Raw genomic sequence first — 21486 nt, 5'->3', positions numbered from 1 at the left:
GTGAGTCAGTATTAAATTGTGCCTTTATATTAACCATGACTATTTTTTCAGAGCATTAGAAGACACTTTTCTCTCACTTCTCCAGCACAAAAAGTGCTTCAATTCATCAGCCCTGACCACAAGTGCTTTGTGTTGTGTTTTGGTTTGTGCTGTAAAGCTTGTGGTGTCAGAACAGTTCAGGAATAAAAGTATGTTTAAATAAAGGCTGGGGGTTGAATTGGAGGGATTCTGGTTTTCCTTCCCCCAGCTGAAGAGTAATTATTGTTCTAAAGACTCCTTGAAGAAAAGGAGCTGTGGGAAATAGTGAGACTTCAATGTTATTTCTCTGTACTGGAAAATGACAGATGGGTTGGAAACGTGACATGGGAGTGTTCTCTCCACACTCACTGGAAGTAGAAGTACAAAGCACTTTTTACAGACACTGCTTTTTCTCTATTTTCTGTTAAAACAAGAGTTTACAAACTTCTCTAAGATAGACTGATTGCCTACCAGGTAACTTCAGTATTTCCCTTACCAACATGGAAAGATGAGTGTGAATAGATGGCTTTGACTCTGCTAGTGATAGTAGGAATCCTGTTGTTTAATTTTTTGATCAATTGTAGAATAATGTCTTTTAAGGATTTAGAATCTGTAAACTCACTTTTAAAGCTTTTCACAAAACAACAAACCAAAAATAAAGCCAAGTGGAAAATCAATTCTAGAATTTTTCCTTCTTCTCAGTAAGTCTTTGGGGAAAGGGTGGAATTGAGTTGTGAACTGAATTTTAAAATGTCACGTTTGTAGAGCTTGCAATAGTTCTGTTGTTAAACAACCAAATAAAAATAAGCCAAAGCCACTCACACCTCCAAAATTACCTTCAGTGGCACTGGAACAGGTTTCAAATACAGATGAGAAAACTTGTGGCATGTTTGTGGAAACCACTTGTGCAATTTACTGCTGCTGCAGCAATTGAATAGCAGACATTGTTAGGCATTAGTTGGTTAGTCTGGTTTCCTGCAAATACTGTATTTTATCACTTAAAACTTAAAAATGCAAATGAAAAAGATGAATTCCTGCACTGCTCTTTATGTTGGGCTGAAGTTTGTAACCCAAAGCACAGCAACTGTAAAACTCATGTGAGAAGGGAGAGGAATAAAGACAATATCACTTCATTAGCTTGCACTAATGCTTGGATCCAACACATGGTTGGCTTGTAAAGAAAAGTCTGTTTCTCTTCTGTTTTGAAGCTGAGTGCTGGCTGTTCAGAGGAGTGCTAAATATTTTGCCTTGCCATGAACAGAATTGAAAGCAGGCTTCCATCCCAAGCTCAAGAAAATTATTTCTTTCTCTTATTTCCTTGACAGGCACAGTGAAGCCTACACATGGACAAATCCAACCTGTTGTGTACATAATGTAATTATTGGTAAACTGTGGTTAGAACAGTATGGAGTGGTAGAAATCATAAATCACAGGTAATGCTGATCATGAACCCAGGGGCTGTGGGGATTGTTGTGGTCATTTTTGATTTTTGATTTTGATTTTTGTCAGACACACAGGAAGCTTCGTTTTGTAACTCTTGTGGGGTTTTTTTGTCTTTTTATGGGGTTGTTTTTGGGTTTTGTTTTTGTCTTCTCCTGACAAATACAAACTCTCCCTAGACCTGGCATTACTATCATATTATTATTAATGAAAAGGCACAAAGCCAGATGGCCTATGGAGAGCAAAGGTTTTACATTTGTGAGTTACCCATCCAAATTCAGCACCATTGCCAGAGAACAGAAATTAAATTTAACTCCAGAACCATTCAGTGGAATAATTGTCAGAGGCAGGTTGGACCTCCATTGTGTTGATTGTGATTTGTCACTTTTTTAAGTCTAGATAATGGACAATGTCTTAAATTCAGGGCACAGCACAGAAAAATGACTGCAGAGTTTGGAAATGTGAACTTGGAGAGTGTCAACTGCTCTGCCAACTGCCTGTATCAAAGCTTTTTTCTTACATAAAATAAATTACCTTCTAAATGATGAGGGAAAGAATTTTGTGAGCAGCATTACTCCTGCACACATTGCTCTGTCAGTAAATGAGAGCTTCAATCCAACAAGCTGTTGTTTGATACTTCTCATAGTATCAAATCTATAATCCTGTCTCTGTACTTGCACAAAATTTGTTAGTTCTGTGGAATTTTAGAATTTGTGTGCCATTTTTCATGTCCTGGTCAGATAATAAACCATAGTGAAATCAAAATAATTATATATATATATATAACTAACAAACAGCTGACTGTAACTATATTAAAAAAGCTAAACAAGGTAAAATAAAATTTCTGATGTATTTAGGGGCTGGCTTCTCTAAGCATGTACTTATTTCCTCCACAGTACTGGAGATAAATGTGTCCTTAATTTTAAACCATGTGGACTGTTTGGGAAGGAGCTTCACAGGGTAGAGGGATACATCCAGGACAAGAAGTAAGTGAGAAAAGCCTCTTGGTCTCTCTGTTTCTAACACTGGGACATTTCTTTTGCTGGCAATGTAGTTTGTAACCCATTTTTGTTCTCTGTGTCATTATTAAACCCCCTGATTCCAGGATGATAATTTTAAAGCATTAGTAGAAAAGCTCTCCAGTCCAGGTTTTGGAAATAAAGGGGAAATGCAGAGTAGCTGCAAGTGATTTACTATTGTACAGTCATAATTCCAGTCTTCAGTTTAAAATAATGAGAATGTGGTTGTTAAAAGTTTTTAATTAACTCAGACCTGTTTTGTGACTCTGAGTTTCTGTATTATAATTGGCTTTGATGTACCCACATTCATTTAACAGTGGCAAAAGCATGTGACTGTCATGAGGATCTGTTCTGGAGGGTTGCAATGAGCTGAAGCCTTTTCTTTGCCTATCAAACATCTGTGTTTCCTGAGAATCACCCATTCTGTGATTCTGTGAAATCTGCAAATAGAAACACAAAATGCAGCAAAGTAGGAAGCTGAGTATTTAATGCAGATCAGAATGTGCAAGGCTTGGCTTAGCAGGCTCACTCAGAAGGAAGAGCTCAGTGTCCTTTGCTTTCTTTGCAGCAGGAAGAAGCTGTGTGTGATCTATGGCAAGTGGACAGAATGTCTGTGGTGCACTGACCCCACCACCTACGAGACCTACAAGAAGAATGAGAAGAGAGGCAGTGAGCCGAAGAAGAAGTCGGTAAGGTGAAGGATTCTTTAGGGAGAAGAGATTCTGAAATGTCCAAAACTAAATCAAAACATCTTATTTAGGTGAATGGAGGATAAAAGCTGTCATTTGGTAAAGGTTGGATGGAGCAGTGAGAAGGCACTTGGCACTTGTAGTGTGAGCTGCTGGCATGGAAGGGAGCTCGCAGGAATGGTGTTTGCTGGAGATTGGTCAGAGAAATTATCAAATATCAACCCCCAAGCTGATGTTGTCCAGTCCTTGAGTGAGGAAAGTGGCTCTACTGCTAACTCCAGCAGTAAAAATAGTAGGATTTGCGAGTAAAAACAATAACAATTTTAAGTCAGATATGCTTCATGGTGATGCAGATTTTCAGAACTTAGGATGTAGAAAGTCTTTACAAAAAAGAGGTCTGTAAACATGCAGGGTTTTTACTTCACATGTAAGCAGTGTCAGGGAAGTTGCTGCCAAGGCCTCCTTATGGAAAATGGGAAATGTTGTATGGTGCAGCAGAGGACTTTGGGTTTCCTTATATCAACAGTTACTCACTGACAATGAAAAGTTAAACAGAAGCTAATCACTCTTGATGTTAAGAAGCTCAAACTTTAAAAGTATTCACATCAGAAGAATCTAGAGCAACAACAGGCCTTGCTTTTGGCTCTGGATTCCATCATGGTACAGGCTTATATTTGGACTCTTTTTAAAAAAATAATAAGGTTCTGTTCATCTTAAGAAAATCAACTCTTTCTTTCCCTCCTTCCTTCCTGTTGAGATTATTTTTAGATGGGGAACTGTCTAACAGTAAACCAGATGTTGACATGGAAAGTAGCCTAGAACTGTCTTTTAAAATAATGAATACTCAAACCAAATGATTGAAATTAGACTCTTAACCATATGGAGCTGTTTTCTAGTGTATAAAACAGGCTCTGTTTAACCTAGTAGGGTATTTTTGATTGAAACAAATGAGCCATGTCAAAGAGGGCAGAAAGAAAATAAAAAGGGGGTGGGAGTGAGGAAAGCTGTTACTGTCACTCCAGGATGTTATTGCCTCAAACTTCCCTTCTGGTTGTTGTGGTTTTAAATGGCTTCTCGTGGCGAAATCCTCTGAAATTCCACAGTGCTGCTGTGTGTGTCCTGCAGCAGTCAGATTGTCTCAGATTCTGAGAGCAGCCCCCTGAACCATTGGAGTTTTACATGTGCAGCACAGCAGTGCAGCTGCTAACAAAGGAACTTTGAAGGAAAGTCTCTGTATTAATAAGCTTAAGGACACAGTCTTCACTGTGAGAAAACTGTGATAATTGTGATTGGATCAGACTGAAATGAGGGCCTGTCTCTTTTTAACCACACATCTGAATGTTTTGCAAATGGTGAAGCAATATCCAAAACCAAGTGTGCCCTGTTTATGACTTAAGAACTAACTTGGGAACTGGTTTAAGTTTCAGTCTTGGCTCTTTTGCACCTGTAGAAATAATGGTCATGTGAGATGAAATTAAGCTATGACATAGGATAGAAAGGAAGCTGGAGAAAACACTTCTGAAAGACATTCATTTACTATTATTACTATTACTGTTTTTTAAACAGATATTCAAGTTTTATTTAAGTGTTGGGAGACTATTCAGGGATATCAGGAGCAAAACATGATAAAAATGAGAGAGGCTGTATACAGAGCAGCAAACAGGAGGGGTGAGGCAGAAGTACAGGGGTGTTCAGTATCTCAAATGTGAACAGATTCTTCAACAGTCACTGCAGAACCTGAGAGGAAACCATCCAATGTTCCTTTGTTCCTCTGCCAAATGTTATTTATCTCTGTTTCAGAGTGAAGAAGATCTTAAATCTGAAAATGATGAGGCTGATGAAATGCCAGAGGTTCAAGACTCAGTGCAGTTCATACCAGGCAGTAAATTGCTTTGGAGAATAAACTGTAGGCCCCCAAACTCATCACAGGTAACTGTTTCAATCTGCCCCTGCTTTGCTCTTGCTGGTGCCTTGTCCAGGAGAACACCAGGAATGGTCCAGGGAGCCTTGTTGAGTGTCACTGCTTGGCACAGGAGCAGTTCTTGCTGCACTGAAATTCTGCTCCAGCAAGCTGTGCTTTGGTCCTGTGCTGAGAGCAGCCCTGCTGTGCCTGAGCTGGCACAGGGAATGTGTGCTCAGAGTGCAGCTGGGAACATGGGGACTGAGCTTAACCTGTCTGGGAGATCTTTGCACTGAGAGTGGCTGAAATGTGGATACACATTCCCTTCTGCTGGCCCTGCTGTTCCAAGGCAAGCTGCCACAGGGTGCAGTAGCTGGGTAGCAGGATATTAATTTCCATAGTTTCAGCAAGACTTTTTGGTCTTTTAGGTGTGGGTGGTTTTGTTTTTTTCTAAAAATGATGATGTTAAATATCAATATTGTAGGAAATCTGTCTTAATCCTCACAAGCAAAGACTGCTTAAAAAAATGAAAGCTGGGATTTCTATCCCCATCTGCCCTTTCTTGTTCTTCCCCTCCAACAAAAAATCCAGCTGGTGTTGTATGAACCTAACCTTGCCTTCAGGGCAGCCAGCAGGGATTTGACTCAGCAATTTCTCTTCGAAGTTTTGTATCCATTCATTGCAAGGGACCCAGCACTGCTTTGCTGCAATAACTTGTGTGTTCTCTTCCATTTGCTTTTCAGATGTACAATTTCACCAGTTTTGCTGTGAGCCTCAATGAGCTGGAGAAGGGCATGGAGGCAATCCTGGCTCCCACGGACTGCCGGCTGCGGCCGGACATCAGGAACATGGAGAACGGGAACATGGGTACGTGTGTGCTGCAGGGACAGGGAATATGGCACTGCAGTGACTTTTGGGAGGGCTGGCTGAAGGGAGGTTGATGCAGGAAACACTCTTCAGTTTCTCATTCTCAGAGCAGCCTTAACTCTTTTTCATCCTGTGCACTGAACATGCTTTTGAGCAGTGTGTGATGTCTGTTTTCTCCCAGAAGAGCCTGGGAGAGCAGATGCATCCCAGGGCTGCTGTCCTGTGTTGTGATGTGTTTGCATGTTTGTCAGCTTGGGAGGAGCTGCAGATGTGCTCCACTTGCTCTGGGCTTTGTCTGGAGAGACATGTGGTGAGCAGACATGCTCTGCTGCTCTGGTGTTTGTCAGAGGAAACACAGGGCCAAATAGTGAAAAAAATCACTCACTCTGTTATTGCCTAATCTCAGTTCTTCCCTGCTGTCTCAGTGCAGTGTTTCTGAGAGATAAAACACCAACATTTCATTTCAACCCTGAGTTCATAGCAGCAACTTCTCTGAAATGAGTTTTAGGGTTTTGTTGCTAAAGACTGTGTACAGCAAACGCTTTCTTATGCTTAAATGAATTCTATTTAATTTCTCTGGTCTTTCCTGTGTTTTCAGCATTTTTGTTCCATTTCCTTTTTGCTAAATTACCAATTTCTCTTGAAACATTGGCTAGATGTGGCAAGCAGAGAGAAGGAGAGACTGGAAGAGAAACAGAGAGCTGCTCGCAAGGAGCGTGCGAAGGACGAGGTGGAGTGGCACACACGGTAAGGGGCAAGGAGGAGCAATTTGTTTAAGCCTTCAAGCAGGTTGGGTACACTGCTTGAATTGTTTTTATTCAGGACAGCATGTGTCTGATTGCTTCCATGACAGCACAATTTGTAGTGTCACTTAAAGCATTGCTGGGTCAACAATTAAATGTGGAGCTGGAAGCCAAAATTGCTGATAAGTCTGTCCTGGAAAAAATATCTTACAAGAAATGCTGGAACCTGTCATAATTAACTACTGTGGTAATACTGAATTTATTTTTTTTTTAACCTACAGAGGTCATGTTTTTGTTAGAATGAATGTTAAAATGTTGACTGTCATCCTCCTTTAACCAATTCCTGTCCAGCTTTTGGTAGTTGAGCAAGACAGTGTGACCCTATAGGACCTTTTATTTTCACACTCTTTGGACTTCTTGGTTTGGATACTTCAGAAATTGCTTTTTTGATTGCATATTCAAGTGATTTCCGAGTCACAGAGTGCATCAGGGAGGGATGTGTGATTTGGCTGCTGCTCCCACAGGGTGCTCTTCACAGCTGCCAGTGCTGTGCACTCAAGTGTGTGCTCATGGCCAGTTGCTTCCTTCAAAGGCAAGAACTTTGGGATGTTCCATGATTTTATGAAATTCAGAAGAGAAAGCATTCTTTTCCCAAAGCCTGGAGGAATAGCTACAGATTAATTCCAGTTAATGCCTTGAAAAATCTCTTCCAGAGAATATAAAATTGGTTTTGGTTAATGTGGTTAAAAAGTAAGCAGCTGTTGATGTTCTGTGCAGGGCACAGCTCCATAGAACAGAAACTGTTTCCCCTTGGGAGAATTTGCCAAAAATGATTGTGTAACTGATTTGGCATTCTTTTAAAGTAAAAATTAATATATATAATCTGGAGTGTCAGTGTTATTTTTACTTGGAATAGGACAGGAATTTTAAAATCCATTTAATACTCCTTGACTTTATGCTAAAATAAAAGGTGCTCTACAAGGTGATGATAATTGTGTAGGAAGTTCAATTATTTTCATGTTCAGAATATTTCCTAAGAATTTTTTTATAAGAAATACCACTGTATTTTTAGAATGTTTTGTGAAAGAAGCAACACTGGGTTTTTTGCCCTGTTAATAACTATTCATTCTGTTTGCTTTTTTTTCTTTTATTGTTTCTCTTCTTTTTTTGTTTTACAGATGGTTTCATCAAGGCACTAACCCATATACTGGGACTGGAGATTGGCTGTACTCAGGTGGCTATTTTGATAGAAATTTCTCAGACTGTCCAGACATATACTGAAATTCCAGAAGCAATTGCTCATCTCATCCGGACATCTAGTTACTAGATTTCATTCCAAGCCAGTTACTCTGGTTTTGTTGATAGCAAAAACCAGCTTTTCAAAGTAAATTTTAACAGAAATTCTGTAAGTCAACAATCAATGATTTAATTCCCACTAACTTTGGATTGCCAAATATTTAAATACTGTTGTGCTTATTCCGTAAAGCTGCACCTGAAATCATCAAATTTTCACTAATTTTCAGAGGGACCTTTGGTTGTCCATTTCCTCCCCTAGTTTCTTTGCCAGGAGGATATGCTGTATCTGTAGAGCACATAACATCCTTGAAAACTACATAACTTAAATAAACTAGAGATAATATCCTTGATATTTAGTACAATAGAGAAGCAGCTGCAGTTTTTGGCACTCGGAGCAGGGATGAAAAGCCAACATGGTACCAACAGGATCAATCCCAGTCCTGTCACACTCCCATACTGTATGTAGCACTCCCTGGGGCCAGGAGCTCCTGGCCCCACTCTCAACAATTCCATAACTGAGAGCCTTGGGAACACAAAACCCAGCCTGGGGCTCTCACCCTGTAGTTGTCTGTTACAGAGTCTTCACAACTTTGGGACACTGTGAGCATTAAACTGTATACCTGTGATAAATCCCATAGAGCATACCTTAGGAGAGGGGAAGGGCACACCCCAAATGTGCTTTTCCTCAGGTCAAATGCTGTTAAATGCTGTTCTTACCATAGGAGAAGCTTTGGAAGCAATAGCAGGAATGTCGAGGTGGTTCCAATGTACAATATATTGCTTGCTACCACTTGGAGGCTTTACTCTTGTGCACTACCTTTGGCAGCTTTGGCACTGTGTATGCTTCTAGACTAAACTTTCCTTTGGAAGCACTTCCGTGTGTGTGTCCACGCAGGTTCATGTTTTGGGGAAGTTTTGGTTTGCATGTTTCTCATTATTAGGTCATGTCTGTTTTGTATGTTGTGAAAAAGCAGAATCAATTTAAAGCTTTGGCAGAGTTATACCTATTACAAGTTTCCTGTGAGCACGTGATGTCAAAAAGTGGGATTTTTTTAAAAATTTCTTTTTGTTCTATATCAAACCATCAAAGCCATATAATACTGGAAATAATCAATTACTGAACTGATGCATTAATTTTCTTTCAAGTGGTATACTTCAGGGGAGAGGCTTGAAAAATTTGGTCCAGTAATTAAAATTTATCCTTATGTTGCTGCTTCTTTTATGAAAGTTTTTAATTGAGTAACCAGGCAAAAAATGGAGAGTGGCTGTGCTGCTGTGAAGTTTACAGTAATTTCGAAATTGTTGGTGTTAAGTGCCAGTAACATGAGCAGTTCAAGAAAGAATTGGTCTGATTTGTGTCCAAAACATCTGTGATTTCATCCAGAAAGTGGATTTTTGAAGTGTTTCTCTCTCAGAGGATTAAAAAGCAAAAGAAAACGTATTCATAGAGAAATTCTTCTAGCAAATCATGTGTGCAACAATTGGATTGCATTTGGGGGAAATTTAGTTGTCTTCATTGGAAAAATAAGAGGAGCTGTAAAACTTCAAGGCAGTAAGGAAAGGCACAATCTGACTCTTGTTCATGGCAACTCTATTCTGGTGCCAAAAATTGTAATTTGTGTCGATGGAAGTCCTCAGAATTTGAGCTGGACTTAGTGGCACAGTGGGGTTGTGTTTGTTCCTGGTATGGGCACAGACACTTCTGAAAAGACACTGCTGATCCCCATGGAACAGCATAAAAACAGTTTTTATAAAAACCTGAGCTTTAATGACAGTGTCAGGCACTGTTAACCCCTTTCCAAACGTGCTGCACGTGCCATAGGGAATTTTTTTTGTTAGGTGAGGATTGAAATGAATCACATATTAGACCAGTGGGAGTTTAAAACTTACTTTAATTACATAGTGTGTTCGATGCTGGAGTGATGTTTTTAAAACAATGCATATAAATAGAAATTACCTGAATGGAAGAAACTGTACAGATGTTCTAAGAGGAGGTGTACAGGTTAGCATCCCTTTTGTCTAAGCCAGGATTTAAATTCAAAGACCTAAAGCCTTGTCATTATGTGAAAGCATGAAACAATTGTACCAATGTGTTTAATCCAAACTTCAGTATAGAATCTTCATGGGATATAAAAAGAAACTGGGAACATTTCCAGTGTAAGAACACTTCAGTAGTTACATCTTCACCCCCGTCTTCCTTTCCTTTAGTCTGAAGTTTTCAGAAAAATTTCAGATTAGTTCCAAACCCATTCTTTTAATTTATTATTCTTCATTGGCAACACTTTCAGAACCCTTTCCCTGCGCTGCCAACACGGCTCTGCTTGGCCAGCCCTGGCATTCCTAATGCTCTCAAAGTCCAAAAGTTTTTATTTTCGATGCAGATCTCGCCTCAGTAGTTTACGTGTCAAAACATTAATAACTTTGCACCTTTTGAAAGAATGTCACTTTTATAACTTGATTAAACACTGTATATAAGATAACTGTGTTAGTATATGTTAATACAGCTACATAGAGAAACCAGCTAGAAAGAAATTATAATAAATACTTAATAAATAAATACCCTTTGGGCCTCTGGATGGTGACAGAGATTTTTGTGAGACTCGTACAGAGCAGCCTGGTGGGGGGAAAGGAGGACTTTGGCTTTGCTCAGCCAGCTGTGGGGCTGTACTTTGATTTCATTGTGATGGTCACAGGACAAAGATGATTTAAATTGGAGCTTTGGACACCTCGAGCCACGGGTGGAGGTGCTGGGTGGGAATTGTCAGCGGGAAGAGCTCGGGAGCGCTCCCAGCTCTGACATCACCTTGTACGATGATGGATGATGGTGATGGAGAGGCCAGGTGTGAGCTGGAGCTGGGGAGAGAGTGGGCTTTGGTAAAAAATGCTATCAATGTGAAAGCTCACTTGGTAGTTGCTGATAGCATTTGTATCTTGGAGGTGATGTCCTGCTGTAAATGGGGAGCAGCTTTTCACACATCCAACATTTATAGAACTCCTGGCACCTAGATTAACGAGGACAGAGATTAACAAGGACATCTATCCTAGAAGAGACCTAATGAGAACTATTTATTCTTGTTCAATAATTTAAAACAATTTCCCAGTAAATTTTTCGCCCACAACCGCTTTTAAAAAGCCAGCCCAAGACTCTTCACCCAGCTCTGCTGTTGGGAACACACCTCCATTGGCTCTTTGCAAACACCTGAGATTTGGGTCAGGGAAGCAATGCTGAAATACTGTGAGGCAACCCTGGCTTTGGCCATGAGCCCTGCGTGCCTTTCGTGGAAGGATTTATTTTTGTAACCATTCCCAGGAATAGAGGTGCTGTTGGAGACGCGCTGGGCTGAGGGAGGGGATGGGGCTGAGGGGGTCATGAGGGCCTGGGGGGGGTGAGGAGGGAGCGCCGCCATGTTCCGTGACACAGCAGGGGCGCCTGACTCCGCCCCCTTTGATTGACAGCCGCGCCAGCCAATAGCGCGGAGCCGCGGCGGCGCGCGCCCCGCGCGGGGCGGGGTTCCGGCGCGCGGGGCAGGAAGAGCTGAGGCGGCGGCGGAGGAGGAGGAGGAGGCTGAAGGCTGAAGGTACCGCTGGGGACCCGCCGGACACCCCCGGGATCCCGCGCCCAGCCGGGGGAAGCCGCGGGGAAGGCGGCACAGCGGCCTCGGAGGGCCCGGCAGAAGATCGCGGCCTCTGGGCGGGTGGGGGGTGGCCGCGCCGGGCCGGGCCTCGAGCCCCCCCCGTCCCGGCTGGGCTCGGAGTGTTTGCCCGGCGCCGGGGCCGGGGCCGGCCGGGCTGGGAGCGCAGCGCCGCCCCGGAACAGCCGCACGGCCCCGCGGGGCCGGCCGGGCCCGGCAGCGCTGCCAGGCCCGCGGCTCGGTCAGTGCGGGAGGGGGCCGGGGTCACCGTGAGGGTCGGTGGAGCTCGGGGCAGCCTCCGACGCTCTGCGGGGTCTGGAGCCGCAGTCTGAAGGTACAGCAGCGCTTTCTGCTTTGAAACACGGCTCGAACTGAAGAAGGAAGCGCCGGGGGACGGTGGCTTCATTTTCGAGTGCCTCAGCAGACAGGCTGTCCTTAATTACTGGAGGGCTGTAGAGCCTCCTCTCTTCATTCAGGGTTCTGCTTTAGCTCAGTTGAATCACCCTGGAATTCTGTAGAACAGATTGCTTTTGTGAAGCCACCTGGTAAAGGTTGAAATTTGATACTGGGAAGAAAGGATATGGGGAGGTTTTTTATCACACCTGCTGCTCTCTCTTTCCAGGATGTCTTCAGGTGCATTATTTCCAAGCCTGGTGCCAGGCTCTCGTGGCTCCTCAAGCAAATACCTGGTGGAATTTCGGGCAGGGAAGATGTCCCTAAAAGGCAGCACTGTAACTCCAGACAAGAGAAAAGGCCTCGTTTACATCCAGCAAACTGATGATTCCCTCATTCACTTCTGCTGGAAGGACAGGACTTCAGGCAATGTGGAAGATGTGAGTATGAGCTGGTGTTTCAGTGCTGAGGTGCTTTGTCATGTTCTCATCTGCTGGCACTGCAGGAAGAGCTCCTCCAGGACAAATTAGGGTGAGAATGTCACTGACAGACCTGCACTTCCACATGCTCTCTGCTCTGAGGAGCAGATGGAAGAAAGTTTGTGGAGGAGGGCAGAGGGATTTGGGAGGTGAAAAGAACTATTGATGTATTTTCTCAAACATTTGTTTCTCCTGACACACTTTCCAGGATTTGATTATTTTTCCTGATGACTGTGAGTTCAAGAGAGTCCCACAGTGCACCACAGGCCGTGTGTACGTATTGAAGTTCAAGGCAGGATCAAAACGACTCTTCTTCTGGATGCAGGTTGGTGGGAAGCCAAAGACAAAGATCTTGGATTGAAATCCCCCCAGCGTGACTCACACCAAGAGCAATTCTCTTGCAGGAGCCCAAGACAGACAAGGATGAGGAGCACTGCCGGAAGGTGAACGAGTATCTCAACAACCCCCCCATGCCAGGGGCACTGGGTGGCAATGCCAGCGGAGGCCACGAGCTTTCAGCACTGGGAGGTACAGTCCATTCTCTGCTCCTTCATGTCAGAGGCTTTTTTTTTCTTTTTAAATTTATGTCTAGACTAAGCCCCTAGAGTTCCCTAGGAAGAAATCCCTGATGGCTGTGGAGGGTGAGCTGGGGACATTGTTAATACCAGAAGCGTAAATGTGCTTTTAGCAGAATAAACTGTGCTGTTAAATAGGTGTAGGCTGGAAGTTAAGACTGCCAGGAGAAAGCTCTTTGTTTCCAGTAGATTCTCTGGAGTCTTACCTCTTTATGAAACCAAGTTAGATTTATCTTTTATGAAGGTCATGAATCAGTAAACACTTGAAACTGTTTTTCCATACAGAATGTGATGCCAATTAATCTCCTGCTGTTTGAGCCGGAGTGCTGTGAAAAAACCATGTGAATATGTTGTGTTTCAGAATGTTTTTGTTTTTAGGTGAGGGTGGCTTGCAAAGCCTTCTTGGAAACATGAGCCATAACCAGCTCATGCAGCTGATCGGACCAACGGGCTTAGGAGGACTTGGTAAAATGCTTTAATATCTTTATGCCAAAATGGTATTTTCTCCTGCCAGGTTAAATCTTACCTGACAATGTTCTCAAGCAGTGCTATTGATCTCAATAGCACTTCTTTCATGTGAGTAGGCAAGGCCCTGCCTCAGAGATGAGCTCAGGGACAGAAAAAGGGTACCAGATTCTACACAGCACTCATCTCAGGGCTTGATCTGCAAGGAACTGTGGTTCTGCTCCTTGCTGCACTGAATCTTCTGCTTTTTTTCCCCTTGTTTTTTTCTATTCCACTTTTTCTTCCCAAATATTCACTGGAGCAGGGGCTGAAAGCCAATGATGTGCTCCTGGTGAATGTGCTGGTTACCAAGCAGTGGAATTGCTTGTGGAATATTCTCTGATTCAGTGAATATTTGTGTGCAAAGTAGAAAGAGTTCAAGAGGAAGGTCGGAGTGGTCCCACCCCACAGCACTCCCCAGTCAGGGGGGCAAGGCTCAGGGCAGGGCTCTCTCTCCTGGGGAGAGCTGGAATCACTGGTTTCTGAAGGGGCTGGGGTCTGTTCTCAATGCCATCCATGCTCCAGGAGCATTTTCTGACAGGTCAGACCATCGAGTGTAAATAGGCAAAGGAGCACAGCAGTGACAAAGGTTCTGTGCTTAAGCTCAGAAATCCATTTTTGTGGAGCTGGCTGGTGTCTTCTTAGCTTCAGATGTGTATTGGTGGGATGCTGAGATGCAAATCTCATGGTAGTGTTGGAAAAATCTGGCCTTTTAGGATGTGTTTGGAAAAGATCTTCCTCTTGAAGCCTCACGTAATCCTGAGACTGTCCTCCTTTTTTCCACACTTTTCCTCAGCAATTCTTCTTTCCTTGCCTTTACATTCAGCCGTAAGCCAGATTGACACGTAACAGAAAGAGAACCATCTGCCTGCTACTGCAGACAGTGGTTGTGGTGAATCCCTGGGGATCATTTCCTCTGGGAATTGTCTTTGTCACAGCTGGTTTGCATCTCTTGGGGCTCTGCAGAGCTCCAAAGGAGCTCTCTTGCTCCTGGGTCACTTTTACTGTGAAATGGAGCAGAGCAGTGTGTGGTGAGCTCCACCTGCCATGCCTGTTGTTGGGGAAGCTCTGGGATAGGTGACAGGAGGTGTTGGTTCCATGGGGTTGTTCCTGTGCAAGGAGGGACTGGCAGGGCTCACTCTGACCTGCAGGGTCTGTAGCTGTAGTTGGGTTTGCTCAGTGCTGCTGTTCTGTCCTCTGATGCCAGGTGCTCCCAAAGGTGGGTGAGAAGTGCAGGTGCTGTGTGTGTGATCAGGTGTGGTGCAAGGAGCTGCTGGTGGGAGATGGAGATGGCTGATGTGCCTCAAAGGAGTTGTAGGGGAGCAGTCAAGACCCTGACAACTCCAGGGGGGCAGCAGCCAGGCCTTTTCCCAGCTGAGGTTCTTGACCCTGCCATAAGTCCTCGGTAGCTGGGAAGTGATGGAGGAGGCTGATTCTGCTTTCTTTGGCATAAGGGTGTTGGTTTCCTGCTGGCTGCTCCCCTGTGAGCGCTTGGTGTGTGGAGCTGTCCTTCCTTTGCCTGTGACGTGTTTAAGAGCTTGGCTGGCTCTGTTGCTGCATCTCTGCATTAGGTTTGAAGCTGCAAACCCCAGGTCTGTGAGGAGAGAGTGGTGGCAGCTCAAAGATGCCTCTGGGATCTTCTGCTGAGGGCCTTGGGTTTGAAGTTCATGGAAAAGTTGGATTTTTGGTGTAGCAGATAAGGAGAGGGCTGTGTTACAATGATGTACGAATGCCACAAACTGGAGTAACTTCATCCTCGTGTACACCTAGAAACTGAGTCATTTCTGAGATGTTCATCTCTCTAATAGGGATGCAAGATCAGAAAAGAAGATTCTGTTAATTTGCAGAAGGGGATAGGAGGGTGGGTTGGGCTCTTTCACCCCCTCCTCTATTTTAGCAAATAAAACCTTTCAGGTACAAGAGCATCCTCTCCAGAGCAGAGAGGTGCAGAAAACCTGAAGAAATAAATGTCTAAACCTGTTCTTCTTTTATATTCATGGAAGGTGGGCTGGGTGCACTGACAGGACCTGGGCTGGCCAGTCTGCTCGGGAGTGGGGGACCTCCAACCAGCAGCTCATCCTCAAGGTAGGAGGCCTTGTCTGCCCTGGGCTATTGCAATGGGAACTTGCCACTGCTGTGGGAGGAATCATGGCTTATCAATGGGGAATGTGGTGGGAATCAAGGCTGCTTATTACCTCTCTAAAATGAGGTAGGAGTTTTTCATACTGTAAGGGTTTGAAAAGAAGCTTTTCAGAACAGAAGAGGTTTCTGCAGGGAATTAATGACCCTGATTCTCTTGGCCAGCTCTCGCAGCCAGTCGGCTGCAGTGACTCCATCTTCCACCACTTCTTCCACGCGTGTAACGCCGGCCCCGTCCGTGCCTGCGGCCGCCTCGGTGACCAGCCCTAGCCCCGTTCCCAGCTCGGGTAATGGAACCAGCTCAGCCACAAGCCCAACCCAGCCCATTCAATTGAGTGACCTTCAGAACATTTTAGCTACTATGAATGTGCCATCTGGAGCAGGAGGACAGCAAGGTAACAGTGCTCTGACCAAGCAGCTGCTGGATCCAGGAGTCCTTTGGAGCTGTTTTACTGTCCTGTCCTGTTCCACATTGGTTTGAAAGGTCTCTTAATTTTTTTGTTCCTGTTTTTTGGTGTTTGTTTTTTTTTTTTTAATTTCAAGGCTGGTTTTGACTGCTTCAGGAGACTGATTCTCACTATAAAATTGAGAGGAAGGAAAGATGATGGCAGTGTAATAATTTTAATACTCAGACCCTGACTAGATCATTTGATTTACATGACAAAAACACGGGATTTTGGATGTAGTCTCATGGCCAGCCCTTTGTTTTCTCCTAGTGGACCTGGCAGCTGTTCTGACTCCCGAGATCATGGCTCCCATCCTGGCCAACGCTGAAGTTCAGGAGCGATTGATGCCTTACCTCCCCTCAGGGGAATCCCTGCCACAGACTGCTGAAGAGATCCAGAACACCCTGACGTCTCCTCAGTTCCAGCAGGTAGATGCTGGCTCTGGGGGGAAGTGCAGTTCTTCCCCCTTCCCCATCATCCTGATTCACCTTGCCCTGCTTTTCCAGCTTCCTGGCACTGTTCACAGTGGGAAGTTGCTCAGTAGAAGTGGAAAGGAGGAGGGACATGGTTTAATGGAGCATTAGTTCTTCCTGCAGTCACTCAAGGGCAGATGGGAATGGTTTTTACTTCTTTTGGAGTTGGGCCTTACATTTCTCTTTACTATAAATGTGCTCTGGCAAATGACAGGAGTAGTAGGGAATTCATTATTCCCTTTCACCAAATGGCTCCTTAATTTCAGACTGAAGGGAGGAGATGCTCATGGTTACTACACTACATCCCTTGAAACACCAGTCCTTAATTGCAGGACACTGTGTGTGATAAAAGCTGGTGTCTTACAGACCAGTCTGAATTAGTAATTTACACCAGTTGATGGAAATTTGTCCATTTGAAAAATTTCAGGAGCTTGAATGACTGATTTAGATTAAACTGTAGAAACTTCTGTGCAAAAGGAAGTGAGGAAGTTTATTGCATATTTTATATGCAATAAAATAATCACATGTAATTGGTGATTATTTTATTGCATATCTGTTCCCAAGCCCTGCCCTGACAGGACTGCTCTCCTCCTGGGGTTACTGCTGCAGGATACTGATGGAAACTTTATTTTGATGCTGTTGACTCCAATCCACAGGCTTTGAGCATGTTCAGTGCTGCCTTAGCTTCAGGACAGCTGGGCCCACTCATGAGCCAGTTTGGGCTACCTGCAGAGGCAGTAGATGCAGCAAATAAAGGCGGTGAGTGCTGGTGCTGGTGGGAGCAGGAGGGAGGGGTTGTTGGGGGTGTTGGCACCGCACATGGCCACTGAATGTGGGGTGTAAGGATCTGCTTCTCTCTGAGTTGTGAGTCTGCAAGGTGACCCTTGCACTGATGTTTACAAGGAAAAGGTGGGTGGGACAGGTGTTCCAGCACACAGAGTGAGGTGTTCTGTGTATTGGTGTTGTTTTCCTTGCTAGAGATGCAAAAGACTCTGGAGATGTCACAGTCACCTTGCTCAGCAATGCCTTTCTTGTGGGAGCCTTTAGTGATTCACATGAAATCAGTGATCACAGTCAGGGCCAGCTCTGGCAGTGACGCAGTCCCTTTTCCCTAATGAGCTTTTGGCATCTCTCCCATTACTGCAAGAATTTTGGTCTCAGGATGCCCATGCACAATTAAAGTGCATAAAATGCTGTGTGGGAGAGATGTGCATGTGTGTTACTATTGTTCAAAATTTTCCTTGCTGCTAATTCATACTGAAGCAACTGTTTGCTTTCTAAGTAATGAAGCTTTAACCTTGTGTGACAATGAGCTCCAGCCAGGAAATGCAATAACTCGTGTGTTTAACTTCTAGATGTAGAAGCCTTTGCCAAAGCCATGCAGAACAGTGTCAAGTCAGACCAAAAGGAAGGAGACTCTAAGGACAAGAAAGATGAAGAGGAAGATATGAGTTTAGATTAAGTTATTTGCTCTTCCTTACAGATACTCCTAGATACTAACTTAAGCAACTGCAGTAGGATTACTAACTTCATATTATGCTTATATAAATCTAAAAATAAAGCAATTTTCCTTATCTGCCATACTGTTCCTTCCAATCTGTACAGTGTCCCTTTTACAGCTTATCAGCTTGATGCTTACTCTTCCCCAGGTAAAGTGAAAGAGAGTAACATAAAACTTTATTTGACTCCAAAGTATGTACCAGTGATTTACAAAGACCATCTTTAATACTACAACTTTAAAAACAGGTCATAATTACATTTAAGATGGACATGTTAAAAACCCATTTTACAATATTTACCCCTCATAAAAAAAACCCCCACAATATAATGATATAAGTTACAAGTCCATTTCAGAAGCAAGATTTTGTCCCCAAGTGGCCAGAGATATATATACACACACAAATATATATATGACGTGTAAGTGCACAGTGAACTGGGTGTCTTGGGAGGAAAAAGCTGCTTCAAGTGGAGACTGCACTACACCAGGGCTGAGGGAGGCTGAGCAGGAGCCAGGGAGGGTGAGGGCCACGTGTGGAGGTAACCTTTCTATTTCTTCCCTTTAAAGCAGTGGTTTCTTGCTTCACACAACAGGACTTTTGTCAGTGTACTACCAGTGCTGAATGCAAGTGCAGAGCCAGTGGCAGTTGTGCCTTTCTGCTTCACCTCAGCAGCTCTCCCAGCCTATTCTGTTCTTTTTTTGATTCTTATAAATTATTCTGATAAGAAGATGCTAATTCTGTGAACAGAATTTTGTCCAAGTTCCCCCTTGCAGAACTCTGTGTAGCAGTAGCAGGTGAGCTGAGACTGCCCTTGGGGGGAGGTTAAATGTGCCCTTGCTTATAAAACCCCAAAACCGACGGAATTAATCCAGTTTGTCCTAATTGCATTTATTATAAACCAGAAACCGCCTGCAGCCTTTATCAGCAGACAGTCTGTGACATTTATTAACAGCCTCAAGTGTTGGTGAACTAAATCTATGTGCCTGGTACGTGTGGGGTGAAGGGAACAGGATTGAGGACGAGCTGCAGGGCTGCTCTGAGCTCCAGCCCATGCTCCCACCACGAGCCCTGCTGCAGATCCCTGACCACCCAGGAGGACTCACCTGTCACCACATCCCGCTCCAACTTTTTGGTTCTATTTGTGAAACATCCCCGAAGTGCTCCCTCCTCCCCTGCTGTCCTTCCCCTGGGATGTGTGGCCCCTCTGGTTTGGCCCAGACCTGTGCCTGCAGTCGCTGGAGATAAGTGTGTCCGAGCACGGGCAGTGCTCTGGTGGTGACACCGGGGCTGCAGCAGCGTTCTGTCCCTCGGGCTGTCCCTGATGTGGCACTCAGAGCACAGGGCAGCCCTTCAGGCTGACAGAGCCCCGGGCAGTCCCAGCTCGAGGCAGGTCCACGTGCCTCTGGTTGATCTGCAGGTTCCTGACACAGCCCACGTACTGAGGGAGGGGAGGTAACAGCAGCCCTGTGCTGGCCTTGTCTGTCTCTGCAAAAAACACAAGCAAAAGCAGGCATTAGTCTGGCAAAGGCTTAACCCCTCCCTCGCACCAGGAATAGTATCTCCATTGTCCTTGGGGCATTTCATCCTGGAGCTCATCTTTCCTGACTCACCTGGCAGCCCTCCCAGGGAGAAGGTTGCCCTTGTGCTGGGTGCAGGGGGCTGGCTGGGCCCCACTGTGTGGTTGCCTTCTGCGTCCACATCCACCTGGATTATGTTTTTCCATTTGGTAACTTCAAAAGAAAACAACAGTCAGTGCTGCTTCCTTACCCAAGGAGCAAGCCCATCTCTGCTCTCCAGCCTAGACCAGTGCTGCAGAAAATGCAAAACTACTGAGGGTCAAAGGGCCTGGCCTAGCTCTGGGAAATGCCCAGTCAGGACAATCTCACCCGAAACCTCACCCAGCGCTGGCTGAACAAGATGAAGGTTTGAAATAGAGCTGTGCTGAGATGGGGCTGCAGCTGTGCCCCCACCCCAAAAAGGGCTTGATAAAAAACAGCACCTACTCAATGGCAGCTACATGAAAGCCTGAGTTTCCTTTACAGGTATGAATTCTGCAATCCCTGCTCCCAGCTATGGGCTTGGAACCCTTTGGACACACTCGACACCAAAGCAAATTGGGCTTTCACTTCAAGCTGGACACAGTCCAGGATGGATCAAGTGCTGTGGCACATCCTTGGCCTTGTCAGCAGCTCCATGAAGTGGAAAAACAACCTGCCTCGCCTGACTACCAGAGCTGACAGTGCTAAGATCAGGCAGGAGTTCTTGTTAATTAGGGAATTGACCTCATGGCAGCTACAAACTCCCACATTAAGTGCATACAGCAGGGAGACAGGGTTTAAATTGCCAAGCCTGGGCTTGTCCTGAGCTCCCCTAGGAGATGTGGGCTGAGCAGAGCCACAGAAGCAGGGGAGCTGTCACCTCACCTGCAATGGTGTGCCACTGCCCGTCACAGAGAGCTGGGCTCGTCACCGACGCTGAGAACTCATCATCCCCAACGGCTGCTCTCACAGTGACCTGCGGTGAGACAAAACCATCAGAGCTGGAGAGCTGAGAGGGACAGGCAGCAGACACCCACTCCCTCTGGAACCTGTGGGGAAGCCCCCTCCCAGTACCTTGGTGTCCTCCATGTACAGCAGGAGATGGTGGCTCCTCCTCGTGCCAATGTGGAAGATGAGGCCAGAGGCACTGCGGGGACGCACCTCCAGTGTCACCTCCAAGTCCTGCTCAGTCATTACTGCATCAGCTGGAACAGAAATGCCATTGGTGAGGACCCAGGGCATCCCCATGGAATATGACCCTCCTAGTCCCAGCCCACAGCGGGGTACCTAAGGTGATGGAGCCGCCATCCGTGGTGAAGAAGACCCCGCTCTCCAGCGCGCCCTCGTAGCACGGCGTCACCCCAAAAGTGCGTGAGGGGGGACCCAGGGGCCTCCCGTCCAGCTGGGGGTTCCTCAGGCAGCCATCAAAGCTGGAGGCTGATGCAGCCTGTGGAGAGAGGCCACTGAGCACAGCGGGGCAAAGACTGGGAGGCACCAGGTGATGCCATTGGACTGGGAACAGGCTGAGAGAGGGTGATGCCATGGGGCCGCCAAGCCCTTACCGGTATGTGAGCCTTGGCTTTTCCAGCTGGAAGCCCCCCCACATACAAGGGGCTCTGGGCCACGAAGAGCCCTGTGGTGGCCACTGCAGCACCCTGGGCTCGCAGCCCATCGATGACCAGCTGGGCCCGGCTCTGGTCTCTGCTGAAGAAAACCTGCGAAGAGCAAAGGTTGGTGCCAAGACTGGGTTGGGAGAAGCCCCAGCAAAGGGAGGCCTCAGCTCAGAGGTTCAGCTCCAGCTGTGATTTCACTGTCCCCTTTGCTCCCCTGGGATTG

General features: G+C 45.3%; 3 protein-coding genes across 10 annotated transcripts in view; 2 read left to right on the top strand and 1 right to left on the bottom strand.

Moving 5' to 3' along the window:
- The window catches only part of OSBPL2 (oxysterol binding protein like 2), a 32182-nt gene extending 21904 nt beyond the window's left edge, over positions 1–10278 (top strand). For both annotated transcript variants that reach the window (XM_005489072.4, XM_026794773.2), the window contains exons 9-15: positions 1344–1451; positions 2355–2444; positions 3046–3166; positions 4967–5095; positions 5810–5933; positions 6590–6680; positions 7855–10278. In XM_005489072.4, coding sequence (XP_005489129.1) covers positions 1344–1451; positions 2355–2444; positions 3046–3166; positions 4967–5095; positions 5810–5933; positions 6590–6680; positions 7855–7957 — 766 coding nt within the window. In that variant the 3' untranslated portion in view covers positions 7958–10278. The remainder of the gene's footprint in view (positions 1–1343; positions 1452–2354; positions 2445–3045; positions 3167–4966; positions 5096–5809; positions 5934–6589; positions 6681–7854) is intronic.
- Positions 10279–11396: 1118 nt separating this feature from the next.
- On the top strand, positions 11397–18194 carry ADRM1 (ADRM1 26S proteasome ubiquitin receptor). Of its 5 annotated transcripts, none has more exons than XM_074553744.1 (10): positions 11397–11550; positions 12227–12437; positions 12685–12801; positions 12881–13004; positions 13430–13516; positions 15559–15640; positions 15860–15981; positions 16411–16568; positions 17270–17372; positions 17969–18194. In XM_074553744.1, exons 2-10 carry the CDS (start codon positions 12228–12230, stop codon positions 18073–18075), a joined length of 1110 nt encoding a protein of 369 aa, XP_074409845.1. In that variant the 5' UTR covers positions 11397–11550; position 12227; the 3' UTR covers positions 18076–18194. The 5 variants fall into 5 exon arrangements, with proteins under 5 accessions (XP_074409845.1, XP_074409846.1, XP_074409844.1 ...); XM_074553741.1 differs by having other exon boundaries at positions 11398–11550; positions 15860–16089; XM_074553742.1 differs by lacking the exon at positions 11397–11550 and adding an exon at positions 11787–11938 and having other exon boundaries at positions 15860–16089.
- The window catches only part of LAMA5 (laminin subunit alpha 5), an 88641-nt gene continuing 83922 nt past the window's right edge, over positions 16768–21486 (bottom strand). For all 3 annotated transcript variants that reach the window (XM_074553736.1, XM_074553737.1, XM_074553738.1), the window contains exons 75-80: positions 21213–21365; positions 20938–21097; positions 20725–20855; positions 20536–20626; positions 19723–19842; positions 16768–19597 (exon numbers count right to left, since the gene is read on the bottom strand). In XM_074553736.1, the coding sequence (XP_074409837.1) occupies positions 19443–19597; positions 19723–19842; positions 20536–20626; positions 20725–20855; positions 20938–21097; positions 21213–21365 (810 nt within the window). In that variant the 3' untranslated portion in view covers positions 16768–19442. The remainder of the gene's footprint in view (positions 19598–19722; positions 19843–20535; positions 20627–20724; positions 20856–20937; positions 21098–21212; positions 21366–21486) is intronic.

The sequence above is a fragment of the Zonotrichia albicollis genome, chromosome 17, assembly GCF_047830755.1.
Source record: "Zonotrichia albicollis isolate bZonAlb1 chromosome 17, bZonAlb1.hap1, whole genome shotgun sequence".
NCBI classification, from domain to species: Eukaryota; Metazoa; Chordata; class Aves; order Passeriformes; family Passerellidae; genus Zonotrichia; species Zonotrichia albicollis.
The sequence above is the reverse complement of the archived record's forward strand: the minus strand, read 5'-3'. Positions and strand labels throughout refer to the sequence as shown.